The 19,818-nt window shown below is 34.8% G+C and overlaps 1 protein-coding gene across 1 annotated transcript in view; it reads left to right on the top strand.

The window, feature by feature from the left end:
* The first annotated feature begins 27 nt into the window (after positions 1-27).
* Positions 28-19,818, top strand: part of LOC111058151 (anaphase-promoting complex subunit 4) — a 32,786-nt gene continuing 12,995 nt past the window's right edge. Inside the window, exons 1-4 of the mRNA XM_039439139.1 lie at positions 28-490; positions 883-1,011; positions 2,030-2,157; positions 4,831-5,160. Coding sequence (XP_039295073.1) covers positions 385-490; positions 883-1,011; positions 2,030-2,157; positions 4,831-5,160 — 693 coding nt within the window. The 5' untranslated portion in view covers positions 28-384. The remainder of the gene's footprint in view (positions 491-882; positions 1,012-2,029; positions 2,158-4,830; positions 5,161-19,818) is intronic.

The raw sequence follows: 19,818 nt of genomic DNA, 5'->3' as shown, positions 1-19,818 counted from the left end.
TCAGCTGATCAGACAAAGCCTCAATCTCAATAGTGTGATTTTTGTAGGTTATGTTATGCTTATGAGTTTATTAGAAAAGTAGCATGTTTCTTTAAAAATTACGGGTTATTTGTAAAATATTAATAACTTACTTTCTATTTTTATTGTTACTTGAAGTTTCAACAAGTTTTGTAGCGTGCCTTCTCACTTACTTCTTAGTTTTTACTTCTGATGCCTTCAACGGTTCCAGGATCGGAGAATTGTTTGAACTTTGCCGGTGACAGTGTACTTACGACGGTGAATGTGTGTCGGCATCTTTGATAAAAGAACTTTAAATTTGATTGACTTTTTGAAAAAAAATTGTAATTCATATTAATATTTAGTAAAAACTGCAAAGATCTGAAAATGTCTTACACAATGAAACTGTTGGAAGAACGGCATATGGCCACCAAAGTTGAGTTGATGGTTTGGAGTCATAAACTTGATTTACTTGCTCTGTCTAACGCAAAAGGTACAGATATTTGGTATATGAACATTTATAAATCTATATTAAGAATTCTATTTAAATATAAATTGTTTTGTCTGATAAGTTGAGGTTTAGTAGGCCCCTGCTGTTTTACAATGATTTATCTTAAGCGTAAGTCAAGACTCTTTACCAACGTACCTGTCATCAAATTTTTGGTTGCAAAATTTATAAGTGCCCGACGTTCAAATTTTGTAAACAAAATGACATACAAAATCGATTCCAACTAAAAATTTAATAAGAGTTATGTTGGTTGACTTTAGCCAGATTATCTTATAAGAATATTAACCTAACTTTCAAATTTACATATTGTAAATTATATCACTTGAATATTATAACTCAATATCTTAGGATGTGTCATTGTTTTCTTTTATCAACAGGAGAAGTAGCTCTTCACAGATTATCGTGGCAGAAAGTTTGGTCGCTTCCCCCTCCAGAAGAAGGTGCCTCAGTCAAAGTGATTGCTTGGAGACCAGATGGAAAAGTTATAGCTATTGCCTATTCATCAAGTAAGATATTTATTCAATTCTCAACATAAAGTATTGTAATAGACAATATTGAACAAAGAATTTTACAGGGATTCAGAATAACATCTAAAACTAGTCAAAATCTTACAATAATGGCCCAAACATTACGATTTACAACTATAGTAATAAACAAAAGAGCTTAATCTATAGTCTGTGTAAACGTTTGATTGCAGCATTGCTCACATAGAATACAGTGCTGCCAGATTTCACAGAATCCAGAGAGCTTGTTAGTTAATTGTATAAGAGAAAGAGCGAAAAATAGAGCGTAAGCCTCTAATAGAATGAGCATAAAAACTACAACAGTGTGCTCCTATTGTAATAACATTGGCCATAATACCCTGTGCTGTAAACTGAGGTTTGCATTGACTATAGTAGGAAGCATACATTGATTAATTCAATTAGAATGATTGAACGGTTTCAAAAATTTTCAAGCTAGTATTGATACATTTGAAGAAATGTAAAGTCCTTGACAGTGTACTCCCCTTGTTATTTTGAAATAACATTGGCCATAAATTTCCGTGCTGCAAACTAAGGTTTACACGGACTAGAGGACTATAATTAGTTCCTTAGCACGGACTATAGCTGTTATGAAAGAATCAATTCCCCAGTCTTCTTCTTTCAATAAAATTTCCAATATAATTCTACAACTTGAAGCTTGAGCTCTATAGTGAAGTCCACGTTATCAACATTGGTGTTGCTATCCTTGTCTATCATTCGACAAAACAGATATCGCTATCCTTCTATAGCTTCGCAACGTTGCCAAATCCGTTTTTACAATGTAGAAGTATAATGAATTTAGGCAGACAATCGACAACGCTGCTCTCCTATCTCTATCCACTGCCTCTATAACGTGGATCTCACTATAGGAGTGTGTTCCTTATCATTTTATGAAACAAGACATTTAATTAGTCAATAAAAGCGCTCAGAAATTGATTTTTACCTAATTCTTTTCTTCTAGTATTTTTGCCATATCTTCTCTAAACGTTTGAATATTTTTCAGATGATTTATTGCTAGTTGGAGTTGAGAACCGTAGCTTAGTTCATCGTTCAAAGACAGAAGGTGAAGTCACTTGTTTGTCTTGGACTCAAGACGACTCTTCCTCAAGATCTTCTTATCAATCTCTTCAGGTATCTAAATTTTGCTATCTCAAATTTTAAATCATGTTGATTTTTGAGTGGAAAGTTTAAATCTCTTGATAGTGGTATAGGCTACAACTACAGTATTATCATTAACATTTTTACCAAACATAACATAAGTTTAAAGATGTCATCCAGGTCTTAAATTTCTTTTTCAACTCTACCTTGTAATATTTCAATTAAATTTTTAGTCAAACACTCAAAAATACAAAACAAAACAATCATTGACAAAATGAAATAAGTAGGTAGTACAGGCTTCAAGGTGGGGTGTGCTGAATATTCATAAATACAAAAGAAAACAATCATTGACAAAATGAAATAAGTAGGTAGTACAGGCTTCAAGGTGAGGTGTGCTGAATATTCATAAATACAAAAGAAAACAATCATTGGCAAAATGAAATAAGTAGGGAGAACAGGCTTCAAGGTGGGGTGTGCTGAATATTCATAGCTGAAATATTGGTTTACTTGAAGTTATATGTGTTTAATAATCAGACAAATGTTATGCGTTTTCTTGCGGTCGCGCTGCTGAGTGACATGAAATGGTATTACAAGTGCAGCATCTCTTACTCAGAGTACCTGCTATTCTGCTCTCGCTGAAGGGCAATATCTTTTCTGACTATTGTTTCCTCTATCCAATAAATAAATTAAAAAATCTGGTGTGGCGCACTCACACAACTTTCCTTGCCGTTAAAAAAAATTGATCAACTGACGCTAGTGTTCACGCGCATTTCAAGTCTACTATTCTACTATGATCTGAGCCAGCTGGTGACAGGACAATAGCGCTGCAGACACACGAAGTCTGGTATCTTTTCATAGTGAATGATTTAATAGAATCAACAGTTGCCAACAGTTTGCAATTGAATAATCTTATTTTCTCGAATTTCGAGCCTTTTTTCAATTTATATAAAAATGTTACTGAACATTAATTGTAGAGATTTTTATGTTCAATCTTTTCCACTTGATTTTTTATTGTTTAAATTGTATCTGCAGCCTGATAATTGGGAATCTAAAATCAAACTTTGCATAGATGGGGCGGAGCTCCTGAAATTTTTACAGATATGGGACTTGTGACAGTTGATAGAGCTTATCAATCACTTTTTTAGGTATGAATTTGATCAAAATCGTTGGAGCCGTTTTCAAGAAAATCGCGAAAAACCCTGTTTTTGACAACATTTTCGCCATTTTAGCCGCCATCTTGAATTGAATTTGATCGAAATTGTTTGTGTCGGATCCTTATAGTGTGAGGACCTTAAGTTCCAAATTTCAAGTCATTCCGTCAATTGGGAGATGAGATATCGTGTACACAGACGCACATACACTCATACACACACACACACACACCACACACACACACACACCACACACACACACACACCACACACACACACACACACATACACACATACAGTCCAATACCCAAAAACCACTTTTTTGGACTCAGGGGACCTTGAAACGTATAGAAATTTAGAAATTGGGGACCTTAATTTTTTTCGGAAAGCAATACTTTCCTTACCTATGGTAATAGGGCAAGGAAAGTAAAAATATATATGAAAGTGTCTGAGGGGAACAGTGGGCGTCAAATCCCTGCAAGCAATCTACCCTGGCTATCTCATGTGTGTCATTCGTTACACTTTGATATTCTGCGGTGGCTATGTCAATATGGCACTCACCTTGGCGTGGTTTTCGGGAAGCAGAAGAATAATAGTATGAGAATACTCTGAGAATAATGTATGACTCAAGAGTGCATTGAAATGATTAATGAGAACTAATTTTCAACCATCATTGACGGCCGGGTTGGTCTAGTGGTAAGGTTACAAACTTCGGTTTGCTAGCATCGCCTAAGTTCTTGGGTTTGAATCCCGTCAATGACTTGGACGTTTCATCTCATCAATTCACCATCAAATTACATTACCCATGCACAATCTAAAAAAAACTCATGAATGTATTTTTGTATTTTGTACTAACAGGTAACCCATGCTCCGAAAGGGTGTAATTGTAAACCTACTAATTCATTGAAGGATTGAAAATAGGCCTATAACCATCTTCGGTAAATTAAGAATCAATTAATTATCAATTATGAAAATTTATCGTTTAATCATTAAAAAATTAAATTTTTTACAAATAAATTTGATTGATTATTTCAAACAAGAATGAGTAGTTAATATTACATCTGATATACTGGTATCCACAGTTCAATTTTCAATTTTTTTTCTCAATTTATTAAAAACACACAAAACAAGACAAATCAAAATAACAAGAATTACAAAACAAATAAAATAATATAAAATGTTACAAATATAAAAAACCAATCAATATGCAAAATTCCAAGTTAATTAGTCCAGTAGTTCAGACGTGTTGGTGCGTCATTCGTAAATTTCCTATCCCGTACATGTAAAAGCCAATTATTTCTTTTATTATAATATAGATTATCACTTGATTTATTTTGTTCTTATTTAAGATTTTTCTTTTTTTTAACTTTTTAAAGTGTGGAACTTGTTGAATAAAGTGATTGATTTGATATATGTGTCTCTCAAACGGCAAGTCATAGAATAAATCATCAAAATTTGGAAAAAATAACTGTTTTAAGCTGAGCCTATTTCTCTATTCACAATATTATTCATATGATTTGTGTATATTTTGCAGTAAATTGTTCAACTCTTTTAGGACCTGAATCTGGACTTCCTACCTCGCCTTCCCTCTCTGTCGCGCAGCTACGGTAGCGCGCTGAGCGAGGTCGGCGGAGGACCCGGCTCGGCGGCGGGCGAAGAGGGGCTGAACGGAGGAGGAGCCGGGGGAGGGGTGGACAGTGACGTCACAGAACCGCGACCCCTCAGCCTCCTCATAGTGGGTCACGTGACCGGGCAGGCGGCGCTTAGCATCTATGGACTGTTCGGCTGTGGGAGTGTCGATTGCGGCACCAGTTGCATACTCAGCACTGCGCTTGCGCAGGACTTTGGACGCTTGGTCATCGTCTGTGAGGGCGGCGAGTTGAAGGTGAGTATCGATTGTTTCAATATCGATTTCTTTTAAGATTTATTACTGGTCGAATTAATCGATAAGTAAAACAATTTACGGACATTCAACTCATTGATTTTAGAGTATTCTAAAAGGTGAGTAAATGTGAGAGTGACCGGTTGTCCGTTTCTTTTTTTTATTTATATTTTTTTCACTTCTCCAGGTATTATTCAAGTAAGCAGTAGTCATTCCTATTAGCGACGAAGAGTATTCTACTTTCAGCAAGTAGTAGCCTATTCAATACACATCAATACACTTTGTCAAGTGTGGCGACCAGAGAATGACGTCAGTAAATTTGAATCCAGCCTGGTAGTTTATCAAACTTTCGCCGCGCTAGCGCTGGTGTCACTAAATTTAAACAAGATCTGTATACAGAGGTCCACGTTATAATGGCAGTGTTTGATTATAGCTATTCTATTGCTATCCTTGTCTATCATTCAACAAATCGGATAGCGCTATCTCTTTCTCGCTTTGCTCTGTTGCCAGATCGGTTTTAAACAATAAAGAAATATAATTTATTAACAAAATATTTAATCTTGATTATGAAAATTCATTATTAAATTATTGAAAAATATTATTTCTTGCTTAATAAAATATGATTGATTATTTTAAACTAGAATGAACAGTTAATATTACATCAATAAACCTGTATCAGCTACGGTCTATAGAAGGTATTACAAGACAGAGGTTTGGCAACGGTTTTCCCCTATCTTTCTCCACTGCTATTATAACGTGGACCTCACTATCCTATTATATTAAGCGAGCAATTTCTGTATATATTTGGTTATTTATATAGTTATTTATTGGTTATTTATATGGTTATTTATGTCCAACGAATCTCGAAAACGGCTCTAACGATTTTCACGAAATTTGTAACATAGTAGGTTTATGATATAAAAATTCGATTGCACTAGGTTTCATCCCTGGAAAAACTCGCTGAAGGAAATTAAAATGATAATTCATCCTTGGAAAAACAGCTGAGACTTTTGTCGTCTGTGGATAATAAAAAAGTGAGTGAGCGAGTGCGTTTGTGGAAAATCAAAATATTTCATCTCTGAAATTCATAAACTGTCGTATAGCCAGCAGTAAAATATAAACAGGACCTAAATGATAAAGAAACCTCAAGGGTTTGAAAGGTGAAATTATCCATAATTGATCAAAAATAATAACTATATTTAAAATAAAAACATATTTTTGCGATAGTTTCAAATTCATCAAAAAAGTTGATTTTTCTTTTAATCCATAAAACGTTTTTAGCAGATGCACTCAGCTGCTGGCGGGCTCTTAATCAATCAGCTTATCTCATGAGAAAGATATTTTTATCAACTTGATTAAAATATTTGATTTATTGACATAACATGGTATATCACTTTACATATATTCTTTAGTCTCCGATAATGAACTTATGACCTCAAGATGTAATAATAATAGTGTTATTACTGTTAAACCTAACCCTACTAAACCTTACGTTAAAGCCGCTGCTGAACATAAGAGAAGCTTTGCTAATTCTGTCAAGATGAACAAAAAGAGAACTTGGAATGTGAATGGGAACGAACCTATAATTGGGTCACGACCATGTAACGGCGAATCCACTTGTAAAATTAAAGCCATAAGTAAATTTGACTGGATCTTTGTTTCAAGATTGGCCCCTGAAGTGACAAAGGATGACCTACTTGATTTCCTGAAAAATCTTAAGTTCAATGTTGAATGTGTGGAACTGAAGACGAACTTCAAGCACTATAAATCGTTTAATGTAGGTGTGCAGCAAAATAAAAAAGGCGAATCAATGACCTTGATCTTGAGGGTAGGGCACTGAAGTTTGCTGACGATACCACATTGATTTCTTCCGGCCCAAATCCGGCCCAGGTACAGCAGGATGCTGATTTGCTGTTTGATGCTGCTGGAGGGTGGTTGGAAGCAAATAAGTTGCTACTGAATGTGGAAAAGACACAAAGATTGGTCTGTACACTGAGTCGCAGTCAGGCAATCAGTGCTCACAGTGTGTCTCTCCTTGGATTCACCATCGATCCACGGCTTACCTGGGAGTGCCATATTGAGGGCATCTGTAAGAGGTTGTCACGAGTCACCTATTTGCTTAGGAAGTTGACGCAGTTGGTGAGCAGGCCCTACTTGCTGGTAGTGTACCATGCGCTTTTTCATAGCATCCTGAGCTATGGACTGCTGCTGTGGAGTCATGCTTCTGCATGTGAAGATGTCTTCAAGCTGCAAAAGAGGGCCATCCGCATTATTACCTTCAGTGGATTTCTGGATCATTGTCGACCTCTCTTCCAATCCACAGGTGTAATGACCATCTACAGTCATTACATTTACTTGTGTGCTGTGTATGTGCGAGCAAATCTTGAAAAGTTCAACACAAGGAGTGACTTCCATGGTCACGACACTAGAAGTCGAGGTCTCATAGATGTGCCATACCGTCGCTTGTCAAAGACCCATGATGCATTTCCTGCATTGGCCTTGCGGATCTTCAATAGGCTGCCGGGGGATTTGAAGATGTTGAACACACCAGCATTCAACCTGAGACTCAAGTGTTGGCTTAGGAGAAATCCGTTTTATTCCATTCAGGAATTTTTTCTTAACGACTTGGTAGGCCTTGTCTGACGTGTAGGCTACTGCCATCTCGATAGTTGAAAATGTGAAAATTGTAAAACGTTATATATTTTAAACTCTTGACGCAACCCATCCGGCATTGCTGGTATTGGTGAAGAGGAAGGTAATTCAGGTAAATCATTCTAAATTAAAGTATATCAGAATTTTCAAAGTTAATCATTATTTTACAGTTTTTAGTGATTAGTGAGTGTTATTCAATTTGGTTTGTAAACAATCTAAATTGGTACTTTTCTGTTTTCAAATGTTTGGACTGGAAATTGGACCTGAATTCAAGTGTATGGAACATAACCTACTTTTTGGACTATTTATTGTGTATGAATCAAAATTCGGGGAAGAAACAGTTTTGGGCTGTGCATATTAGTCCTTCCCAATCATTTTAAAGCATTGTGTTTTGTATATCAATAAATAAATAATGAGCGAAGCTCGGTGTCCTGATATTAGAAACAGGTCAAGACACGATCCCGTGATGCATTGTAAACGACAATTTTGTGTTATTCTAGTTTACCAATTTCAAATTTTAATCAGTTTATCATTGTAGATAAGAATAACATGATGTGTTGTTAGTAATATTGTTTTTAAAAAATGAGATATTGCTCGGCTTGGAATTGTAGAAATAAATCTTCCGACTGAATACGAGTATTTAGATTTCCCACAGATGAAGTCAGAAGAGCAAAATGGGTTAAAATGTGTCGGCTTGTCGAAAAGTGGGAGCAACAGACTATGTGAGGTAAGTTGATTTTTTTTATAAAAAATGCATTTGAAGTGCATAAGAGAAACATTTGTTGATTTATCATTTAGTCAGCTGGATTAAAAATAGCAATTTTCATAACTTTTTCATTTATTTTAAACAGCTGATTCTATTTGGGAGTTATCACAGAGATTGTCCTTCATGCGCCGACACATGATTTTAGCTGATTAATGATTAATAACGTAATTCACGACGTTTACATCCATTTTACATTAACTCGCTTCCGTTAATGTCTGTCTGCCTGTCTATTGTGTCTGTAACATAGACATAACATAATCAATAATTATACTATACTAATATTGTGATAGCAGTTGCTATCGACGATAGTATTATTAATTAAAGAATTTTGCATAGATGGGGCGGAGCTCCTGAAATTTTTACAGATATGGGACTTGTGACAGTTGATAGAGCTTATCAATCACTTTTTTAGGTATGAATTTGATCGAAATCGTTGGAGCCGTTTTCAAGAAAATCGCGAAAAACCCTGTTTTTGACAACATTTTCGCCATTTTAGTCGCCATCTTGAATTGAATTTGATCGAAATTGTTTGTGTCGGATCCTTATAGTGTGAGGACCTTAAGTTCCAAATTTCAAGTCATTCCGTCAATTGGGAGATGAGATATCGTGTACACAGACGCACATACACTCATACACACACACACACACACACACACACACACACACACACACACACACACACACACACACACACACACACATACAGTCCAATACCCAAAAACCACTTTTTTGGACTCAGGCGACCTTGAAACGTATAGAAATTTAGAAATTGGGGGACCTTAATTTTTTTCGGAAAGCAATACTTTCCTTACCTATGGTAAGGGGCAAGGGAAGTAATAGGGATATAAGGTAATAGGGCAAGGAAAGTAAAAATATAATTATATGAAAGTGTCTGAGGGGAACAGTGGGCGTCAAATGCCTGCAAGCAATCTACCCTGGCTATCTCATGTGTGTCATTCGTTACACTTTGATATTCTGCGGTGGCTATGTCAATATGGCACTCACCTTGGCGTGGTTTTCGGCAAGCAGAAGAATAATAGTATGAGAATAATCTGAGAATAATGTATGACTCAAGAGTGCATTGAAATGATTAATGAGAACTAATTTTCAACCATCATTGACGGCCGGGTTGGTCTAGTGGTAAGGTTACAAACTTCGGTTTGCTAGCATCGCCTAAGTTCTTGGGTTTGAATCCCGTCAATGACTTGGACGTTTCATCTCATCAATTTACCATCAAATTACATTACCCATGCACAATCTAAAAAAAATGAATGTATTTTTGTATTTTGTACTAACAGGTAACCCATGCTCCGAAAGGGTGTAATTGTAAACCTACTAATTCATTGAAGGATTGAAAATAGGCCTATAACCATCTTCGGTAAATTAAGAATCAATTAATTATCAATTATGAAAATTTATCGTTTAATCATTAAAAAATTAAATTTTTTACAAATAAATTTGATTAATTATTTCAAACAAGAATGAGTAGTTAACATTACATCTGATATACTGGTATCCACAGTTCAATTTTCAATTTTTCTTTCTCAATTTATTAAAAAACACACAAAACAAGACAAATCAAAATAACAAGAATTACAAAACAAATAAAATAATATAAAATGTTACAAATATAAAAAACCAATCAATATGCAAAATTCCAAGTTAATTAGTCCAGTAGTTCAGACGTGTTGGTGCGTCATTCTTAAATTTCCTATCCCGTACATGTAAAAGCCAATTATTTATTTTATTATAATATAGATTATAACTTGATTTATGTTGTTCTTATTTAGGATTTTTCATTTTTTAAACTTTTTAAAGTGTGGAACTTGTTGAATAAAGTGATTGATTTGATATATGTGTCTCTCAAACGGCAAGTCATAGAATAAATCATCAAAATTTGGAAAAAATAACTGTTTTAAGCTGAGCCTATTTCTCTATTCACAATATTATTCATATGATTTGTGTATATTTTGCAGTAAATTGTTCAACTCTTTTAGGACCTGAATCTGGACTTCCTACCTCGCCTTCCCTCTCTGTCGCGCAGCTACGGTAGCGCGCTGAGCGAGGTCGGCGGAGGACCCGGCTCGGCGGCGGGCGAAGAGGGGCTGAACGGAGGAGGAGCCGGGGGAGGGGTGGACAGTGACGTCACAGAACCGCGACCCCTCAGCCTCCTCATAGTGGGTCACGTGACCGGGCAGGCGGCGCTTAGCATCTATGGACTGTTCGGCTGTGGGAGTGTCGATTGCGGCACCAGTTGCATACTCAGCACTGCGCTTGCGCAGGACTTTGGACGCTTGGTCATCGTCTGTGAGGGCGGCGAGTTGAAGGTGAGTATCGATTGTTTCAATATCGATTTCTTTTAAGATTTATTACTGGTCGAATTAATCGATAAGTAAAACAATTTACGGACATTCAACTCATTGATTTTAGAGTATTCTAAAAGGTGAGTGAATGTGAGAGTGACCGGTTGTCCGTTTCTTTTTTTATTTATATTTTTTTCACTTCTCCAGGTATTATTCAAGTAAGCAGTAGTCATTCCTATTAGCGACGAAGAGTATTCTACTTTCAGCAAGTAGTAGCCTATTCAATACACATCAATACACTTTGTCAAGTGTGGCGACCAGAGAATGACGTCAGTAAATTTGAATCCAGCCTGGTAGTTTATCAAACTTTCGCCGCGCTAGCGCTGGTGTCACTAAATTTAAACAAGATCTGTATACAGAGGTCCACGTTATAATGGCAGTGTTTGATTATAGCTATTCTATTGCTATCCTTGTCTATCATTCAACAAATCGGATAGCGCTATCTCTTTCTCGCTTTGCTCTGTTGCCAGATCGGTTTTAAACAATAAAGAAATATAATTTATTAACAAAATATTTAATCTTGATTATGAAAATTCATTATTAAATTATTGAAAAATATTATTTCTTGCTTAATAAAATATGATTGATTATTTTAAACTAGAATGAACAGTTAATATTACATCAATAAACCTGTATCAGCTACGGTCTATAGAAGGTATTACAAGACAGAGGTTTGGCAACGGTTTTCCCCTATCTTTCTCCACTGCCATTATAACGTGGACCTCACTATCCTATTATATTAAGCGAGCAAATTCTGTATATATTTGGTTATTTATATAGTTATTTATTGGTTATTTATTGGTTATTTATATGGTTATTTATGTCCAACGAATCTCGAAAACGGCTCTAACGATTTTCACGAAATTTGTAACATAGTAGGTTTATGATATAAAAATTCGATTGCACTAGGTTTCATCCCTGGAAAAACTCGCTGAAGGAAATTAAAATGATAATTCATCCTTGGAAAAACAGCTGAGACTTTTGTCGTCTGTGGATAATAAAAAAGTGAGTGAGCGAGTGCGTTTGTGGAAAATCAAAATATTTCATCTCTGAAATTCATAAACTGTCGTACAGCCAGCTGTAAAATATAAACAGGACCTAAATGATAAAGAAACCTCAAGGGTTTGAAAGGTGAAATTATCCATAATTGATCAAAAATAATAACTATATTTAAAATAAAAACATATTTTTGCGATAGTTTCAAATTCATCAAAAAAGTTGATTTTTCTTTTAATCCTTCAACCATAAAACGTTTTTAGCAGATGCACTCAGCTGCTGGCGGGCTCTTAATCAATCAGCTTATATATAATCAGGCCTTGTCTGACGTGTAGGCTACTGCCATCTCGATAGTTGAAAATGTGAAAATTGTAAAACGTTATATATTTTAAACTCTTGACGCAACCCATCCGGCATTGCTGGTATTGGTGAAGAGGAAGGTAAGGTAAATCATTCTAAATTAAAGTATATAAGAATTTTCAAAGTTAATCATTATTTTACAGTTTTTAGTGATTAGTGAGTGTTATTCAATTTGGTTTGTAAACAATCTAAATTGGTACTTTCCTGTTTTCAAATGCTTGGACTGGAAATTGGACCTGAATTCAAGTGTATGGAACATAACCTACTTTTTGGACTATTTATTGTGTATGAATCAAAATTCGGGGAAGAAACAGTTTTGGGCTGTGCATATTAGTCCTTCCCCAATCATTTTAAAGAATTGTGTTTTGTTTATCAATAAATAAATAATGAGCGAAGCTCGGTGCCCTGATATTAGAAACAGGTCAAGACACGATCCCGTGATGCATTGTAAACGACAATTTTGTGTTATTCTAGTTTACCAATTTTCAAATTTATTAATCAGCTTTTATCATTGTAGATAAGAATAACATGATGTGTTGTTAGTAATATTGTTTTTAAAAAATGAAATATTGCTCGGCTTGGAATTGTAGAAATAAATCTTCCGACTGAATACGAGTATTTAGATTTCCCACAGATGAAGTCAGAAGAGCAAAATGGGTTAAAATGTGTCGGCTTGTCGAAAAGTGGGAGCCAACAGACTATGTGAGGTAAGTTGATTTTTTTTTATAAAAAATGCATTTGAAGTGCATAAGAGAAACATTTGTTGTGATTTATCATTTAGTCAGCTGGATTAAAAATAGCAATTTTCATAACTTTTTTATTTATTTTAAACAGCTGATTCTATTTGGGAGTTATCACAGAGATTGTCCTTCATGCGCCGACACATGATTTTAGCTGATTAATGATTAATAACGTAATTCACGACGTTTACATCCATTTTACATTAACTCGCTTCCGTTAATGTCTGTCTGCCTGTCTATTGTGTCTGTAACATAGACATAACATAATCAATAATTATACTATACTAATATTGTGATAGCAGTTGCTATCGACGATAGTATTATTAATTAAAGAATTTTGAATTTCGATTCTGAATTATTTTCCCATACGGAGTAAACTATTAAGTTCTATGGATTCACATAGGATTAGAGGGTTATTGAAAATTATGCATATTGCTTAATATTTCTTTTCCAAAGATACTTTGACAGTAGTTTTCATTGAGGATCCTGTTCAAATTAAAATATATATATATTTTTAAAGAAATATATATTTATATTTTTCTGTAGCTTCAAAATTTTGGTCCGCTATCATGGATTCCCCATATGGGATTGAACTTATTTTTTAAATGGGAAGATTGTCATGTGGTTGAAGTGCAACAGATCAAATATGTGAGTCACATTAAAAAAAATAGATTGAAAATGAAGCTGGATTTATATGGCGGTGGTAAAAATGTTTGAAGCGACAGAAATGTAGTTTTTCTAATTCAAATAAGATCCCCGACGAAACGTACTGTCAAATTATCATTATAAAATTAATATTAAGCTGTTTTCATAATTTTCACCAACTGTATATAATTACAAATTGTGGAGTTCGAAGATCTATAAAATAGTCCATGAGCGAGTTGTGCAACTCAGGGGGTCACCAGTGGAATTTAAATTTATCTTGATAAACATCCTGTTATCTTGAGTATAAGATTAAATATATTCAGTAAATATAATCAAGGTTGGTTCTTATTTGCAGATGAAGCGGCTCACAGAAAAGCTAGAAGCAATGCCAGCAGCATAAGTTGGATTCTTTCTTAAAACCAGATCAGATCGAATTCTTGAAAAATATATCCACTGTAATTCCAAACAAGTGGACCAACGAAACAATCCGCCATGCTTTACAGGTTAAGTGTGCTGTGGGGGGGGGGAACAAATGATATGAGTTCCCCTGTCATCCTATCTCCTTCCATCAAGCAGAACATTGAGACTTGTCAATTCGAACCTAGAATCCAGGACAACATTATAGAATGGTCAGGTATTGAATTGAAGACAGCCAGTAATGACATTAAACTATGTGTTTTATCACTAGATGAAATGCAACTGAGGCCTCATATAGAGTATGACAAGGGGTTGAAGCAATATCTTGGTTTTGTAAGCAAATAATTCTGCTCATCTGATGAGTCAGAAATAGCCACTCATGCTTCGGTTTTCGATGTAGGTGGGTTGACTTTACATTGGAAGCAGGTGGTAGCATATGCACTTTGGAAACTTTACAAATCCCACAAAACTGTGGGAATTCATTAAAATAATTATTGAAAAGTTGTACAGTATGGGTAGTGAAGTGTGTTACAAGTGATATAGGATCAAACAATAGAGGAATGTTGGGGGTTATTGGAGTGCATTCTATCAGGAACCATGTGAATTGTAGAATAGAACATCCTGTGATCCACAAGAAAAATATTTTTTGCAGATGTTCCACTTATGCTGCAAAATGTGAGAAATTGTTTACTCAGTCAAAAAAATCTACTAGATGGCATAGTTGAAAAAAATACTTCGAACACAAACAAAGTATATGTAGAACATGTTGAAAAACTCATTACTTTGCAAAAAAGGAGGACGTGTTCTAGTTCCCTATTTGAACAGAAATCTGTGATCAATCCCATTTCCTTCGACAAAATGAGAGTTCCAGTTGCCAAGCAGTTCTTCTCAACAACAGTTTCCTCGGCTTTGTTGTTTTGTGTGTCAACAGGAACTATACACATAATCGCTGTGACCACTAGTTGGTTTATCCAAGAAATAGAAAAATGATTCTCAATAATGTCAAGTAAAAATAGAATGGATGCACTGAGCCCAGCTAATTTTGAGAAAGTGAAAGTTCTCCAGAAAATCTTGGATTAGTGAAGTTCAATGGTAGGGAAGTATGGAAGCCGATTCAATCTGGCGTACAGCTGTCTATTTGCAGTGCCTTGTAGCCAGGACTTCATATATACCTACTCTATATACCTCATAGTATATTGGAGGTCTTGTTGCAGCTATATGACGAACTGGTGTCATCTGGAAAAATTAAATATATATTGACCAGCAGGCTTTTCACCGATTGTGTAGAAAATTTCTCTTCACGAGTTCGAGAAATAGGCGATAGTCATCCTACACCGGGCAAATTGAGACATGTGATTCGGATGATCTGAATCGCTCAATAGTCTCACTCTCTGAATTCGTCAAACTCGATGTGGATGATGATCAGTTCTACCTAGATTTCTTTTCTAGAAAGAAGACGCCGACGGAGACCGTGGTAGATGAACCAGACTTAGCTGGAGATACCATTGAACTCAATCTTATTTAAAAATCCTGTTTATATTACTTTGCTGGGTGATTCACCAACTAGGAAGAGTGAAAAAAAGTCACCTGTGAGACTTGTACCGTATCACAAGTATTTGCACGGAAGGCCCATCAAGTAGGCCTACTCTACCTCATGAATGGGTTTCGGTTTCAACGTTGAGCTGAGGAAATCTGGTGCATCCGACACATGACACTTTCATAGTATGTCATCACGCTGAAATAATTTTTCAAAGACACAGAAATTTCTTCGTAAATAGGAGTGATGTAAACTGCCTTTCCTATGTTGCCACGTTTAACCAGCTATCGCGGTGTTGCCAAAATTCCGGCCTCTACCACTTGAAACAAAGTTTTTACTTTTCGTCCTCAGCTCAGATGTAAGATCATCATGCTCATGCACGATGGCCACGTGAAAGTGGGGGTTTATTATGATCGATGTATAAGGATAGCATACTTAAATAATGAGAATGTTGAGTTGAATGGATTTATTATTTGTTTTGTTTCTATATATAAATACATTTTTACTACTGTACTTCACTACCATGGGAAAATTTGTAATTTGAAATTTTCAGCTTCAATTATCATCAAAATGTTATATTTTTCTGTTTTTTTTTAAAATGTAGTGAATCTGTGTTTAGAAATAAGTTTTCTTAATTTAAACTTTACAAAATAAAAACTCAGGAAGTGAAAGTGCAAATGTTTAATAAAAAACCTGAAGAACCCAATATATATAACATATAAACTTGATTGCAAATAGGGAATGACATTGGGTAATACGGCAAGGCAGAACATCCAAAAGGATCTCTCTGCCGATAAAAGCCATATATGAATAAATAAATAAACTACTGTACTACTAATTATAAGAAAAAATATTGAATGAAAGAAATAGAAGTTGACGAAGTTGACAAACAGCTTTGGTATACTTTTATCATAGAAATATTGAACATTTTATTTATTTTATCATTCAGAATTACACAACTTTCAGAAGAGTCAACAGGCGTATGCCCAAAAAGGTTGAAATTCATACAACAGTTCAAATTTAGGTAGGCTATGTACACTTCTACATTAAACACATTGCACACTAGGTTATGTTACACACTCGTATTCTTCAATTACACACTCCATTTACAATTATACGTTTATTTATGGTGTTGAATTTCACATCCAATTCAATGATTGAAATCATTAGTTCCTTCTTTACCACCTGGAGCACTCATTTCTTCTGCTCACATTTCGTCTTCTCTCCAGCAGCTGCTGCGCTCTGGTGACTGCTTTTCAAAGCTGGACACAGCCTATGGCAGCTATGACTTGCATTTTTTGATGGCGGCGTCTTCTCTTCTTCTCGTCATGTCGAAGGCATGTTTCGTTTGATCTTTTCAAGTTTTTCTGGTGAAAACTTTGCTCAGTGCAATGGGATAATTCTATTCCTATTTCTTCATTCTTGTGAGTTGGTGACGCGTGCGTGTAACAAATTGATTTAATATCAATTTCATTTTCCTTTGGGTGAACCCGTAACCATCTACCTTTGACTGTAACTTGGCGTGCCTTGTTAATATTTTGCGAATCTACTTCAACACTTTTATCTACTTTCAACTTGGATTGACGTGCCTTGTTGCTGTTAATGAATCTGTTTCAATACCATATTGAATCTTCTTTTAAACTTGATTTCGAACTGTAACTTACTAATGTTTGGTAATGCCCTGCCTTTACTTGACTGTTGTGTTTAAACTGGTAGCCACACACTTGCTTAGGCTTATCTCAGTTTCCATATGAACTGGACAATTCAACTAAAGTTAGCTCTTCAAATATTGAACAGTGATTAATATTTTCTTGGAAGATCTTTCAATGTTTCCAAATGAACTGGGAGTTATCAATGTGCTGTAACCAATCGTCTTATCCATACAAGTGTTGGAAATCTGCATCAATTCATCACGGACAGTATACCCATACTTCAAGCAAGCCCACCTTGACTATTTCCTGGAGCCAACTTGAACACCACTATCATGTTGAAACCCTAGGTAACTGCATATTTTTACCATCTTTGTATTTGCTAATTACCTTTATCTTCTTATCCCTTAAATAAGGTTAGGGTTGAGTTTATTTATTACTTGGATCTATTTACTTAGGCTATTTTTGATTTTTGTTGCTTCATCATAGGTCAGATTTTTGTATGAAACAAGAATAACTTGACAACCTATTGTAATTTTTTCAATCATGAATGTTGTCAGAACATAATCTTTTCTTGTTCATGATGCAACTTACTATTGCAGAATCACTTAATATATTAAAATATTGGTTACTTGGTAAGATATTGTACATCACAATTTATTGACTTAGGATTTTAAAACAAACAAGCAATTTTTATTGCATCAAATATATTTTGTTCAATTACAATATTTTGTAATCTACAAATTTTATAAATATTAAATTCATCACATTTTAAATTCAATTTCAGTATTTTTCAAGCTCATTATTATTGTAATCTTATGATTAGTATTCAAGTTCTTTGTAAGTGTGAATTACCATAGATTCAGTGTATCTTAACTGAATTGTCCCTACTAAACTTCGATGTTTATCAATTATAAATTTTCCATATTAAACCTCAATGGTTATTGATTTTGAACTGCTTCTAATGATTCTTGATGTTTATCAGCTATCTTGATTGTCTGTTTCCCCATTTAAATTTTTATGTTTGCTGAACTTGACAATTTGTTATCAACTTTAATTTTGTATGACTATTGAGCTACTTGTATTCACTATCAAAAATTATTGTTCTGCCATTTCTATTTCAATATATTTATATATTGCTCACTTGGTATTTTTTCTCCAAGAACCTATTCATATTAGTAATAATTTTTCCGTCTTTTATGAAACAAAGACGGTGGTCCTCTTCATTAAAATTATATTGTATCTGGGTCAATGACCAATAAGCAAAATATTTACATCACATTGACCAGCCGCTCTATACTGAGCCACTAGCTACCAGAATTCGGACTCAGAAACAATATATGGAGTACATTGTTATTTTAGCGCAGACGATAAAATATCTTGAACATTTATCAAAATACAAGCAATACAGATATACATATATATTATACAAAAACATTACAGATTATACAGATAGAGTTTGTCGACCAATGATATTGACTCACTCCTTTTGTCCTTTTTGAGCATGTAACAGGATAACATTGGGTAAGAAAAACTATCATTGTAATGATTTACCTGACCATTGATACCCTTGATAACCTGTCAGCTGGATTATCGTTTACATGAAATACTTATTACCTACAAGGCGAAGCCCCCTGCCTATTGTAAATTAAATTTAAGAGCGAGTCAAAAAATAAGGAATGAAGAATAATAATTTTTCAATTTAGAGAATGTACTGTACCTAAGAATTGAGATAAAAATGATATCCGTGTAAATAACATAAGCAAATTGAAGACCTTGAAATCAACTGATAACAATACATTGTAATAGTAACATGTAAATACAGTACTTCTACAGCAAAGGAGTTGTGAAGTTGCATAACATGAGTAGGCCTACATACTAGTGAGCAATATACAATTACTATCATGGCAAGAAAAAGAGTGTGAGGTGAGTGTGCCACACCAGAATCGAATCCGTCACTTTTTTTCTGCTTGAGCAAGCAAAATGTACTCAGGTTCTCGAATTGGCAAACTTCTTAGCTGCCTTGGATCGATGAGTTCGGGAAGTAAAAATTTCATGTAAAATGTTTCTACAGATGGAAATTACTGATATATTGCAATTATTTAAATGCTAATGCATTTCCATCTAGCTGTTTTCCCTGTTGTCAATATTTGCAGTAGCAGAAGTCTTCGGGGTGAATTACAGCATTTACTTTGGATTTTCGTTTGATAATAATAAAATTTTTCTTACATAGTCACTTCCCAAAACTCATCTCGGTCAATGTCAAAAGTTTTGAGGCCTTTCGGAGTCCAAATGACAAGGATACAGTACTTTCTTTTCGTTATATGTAGTTGCCCTTGGATTTTATAAAAATAAGAGTGACTTGATTTTATGTCGTAGCTTTCATTAATTTTGCTCTTTTTGGACATTTTACCTACCAAGCTAATCTTATTTCAATCACTTCATCGAATGTAATATTATCTTCCCCACTTGATGGATACTTAACCTCCACAATGTCATCATTCCCAATGAAGCCGTTAGGGGAGGCTCTCAAGAA

The sequence above is a fragment of the Nilaparvata lugens genome, chromosome 12 (assembly GCF_014356525.2).
Source record: "Nilaparvata lugens isolate BPH chromosome 12, ASM1435652v1, whole genome shotgun sequence".
Lineage (NCBI taxonomy): Eukaryota > Metazoa > Arthropoda > Insecta > Hemiptera > Delphacidae > Nilaparvata > Nilaparvata lugens.
Note: the sequence above shows the minus strand (reverse complement) of the source record. Positions and strands in the feature narration are given on the sequence as shown.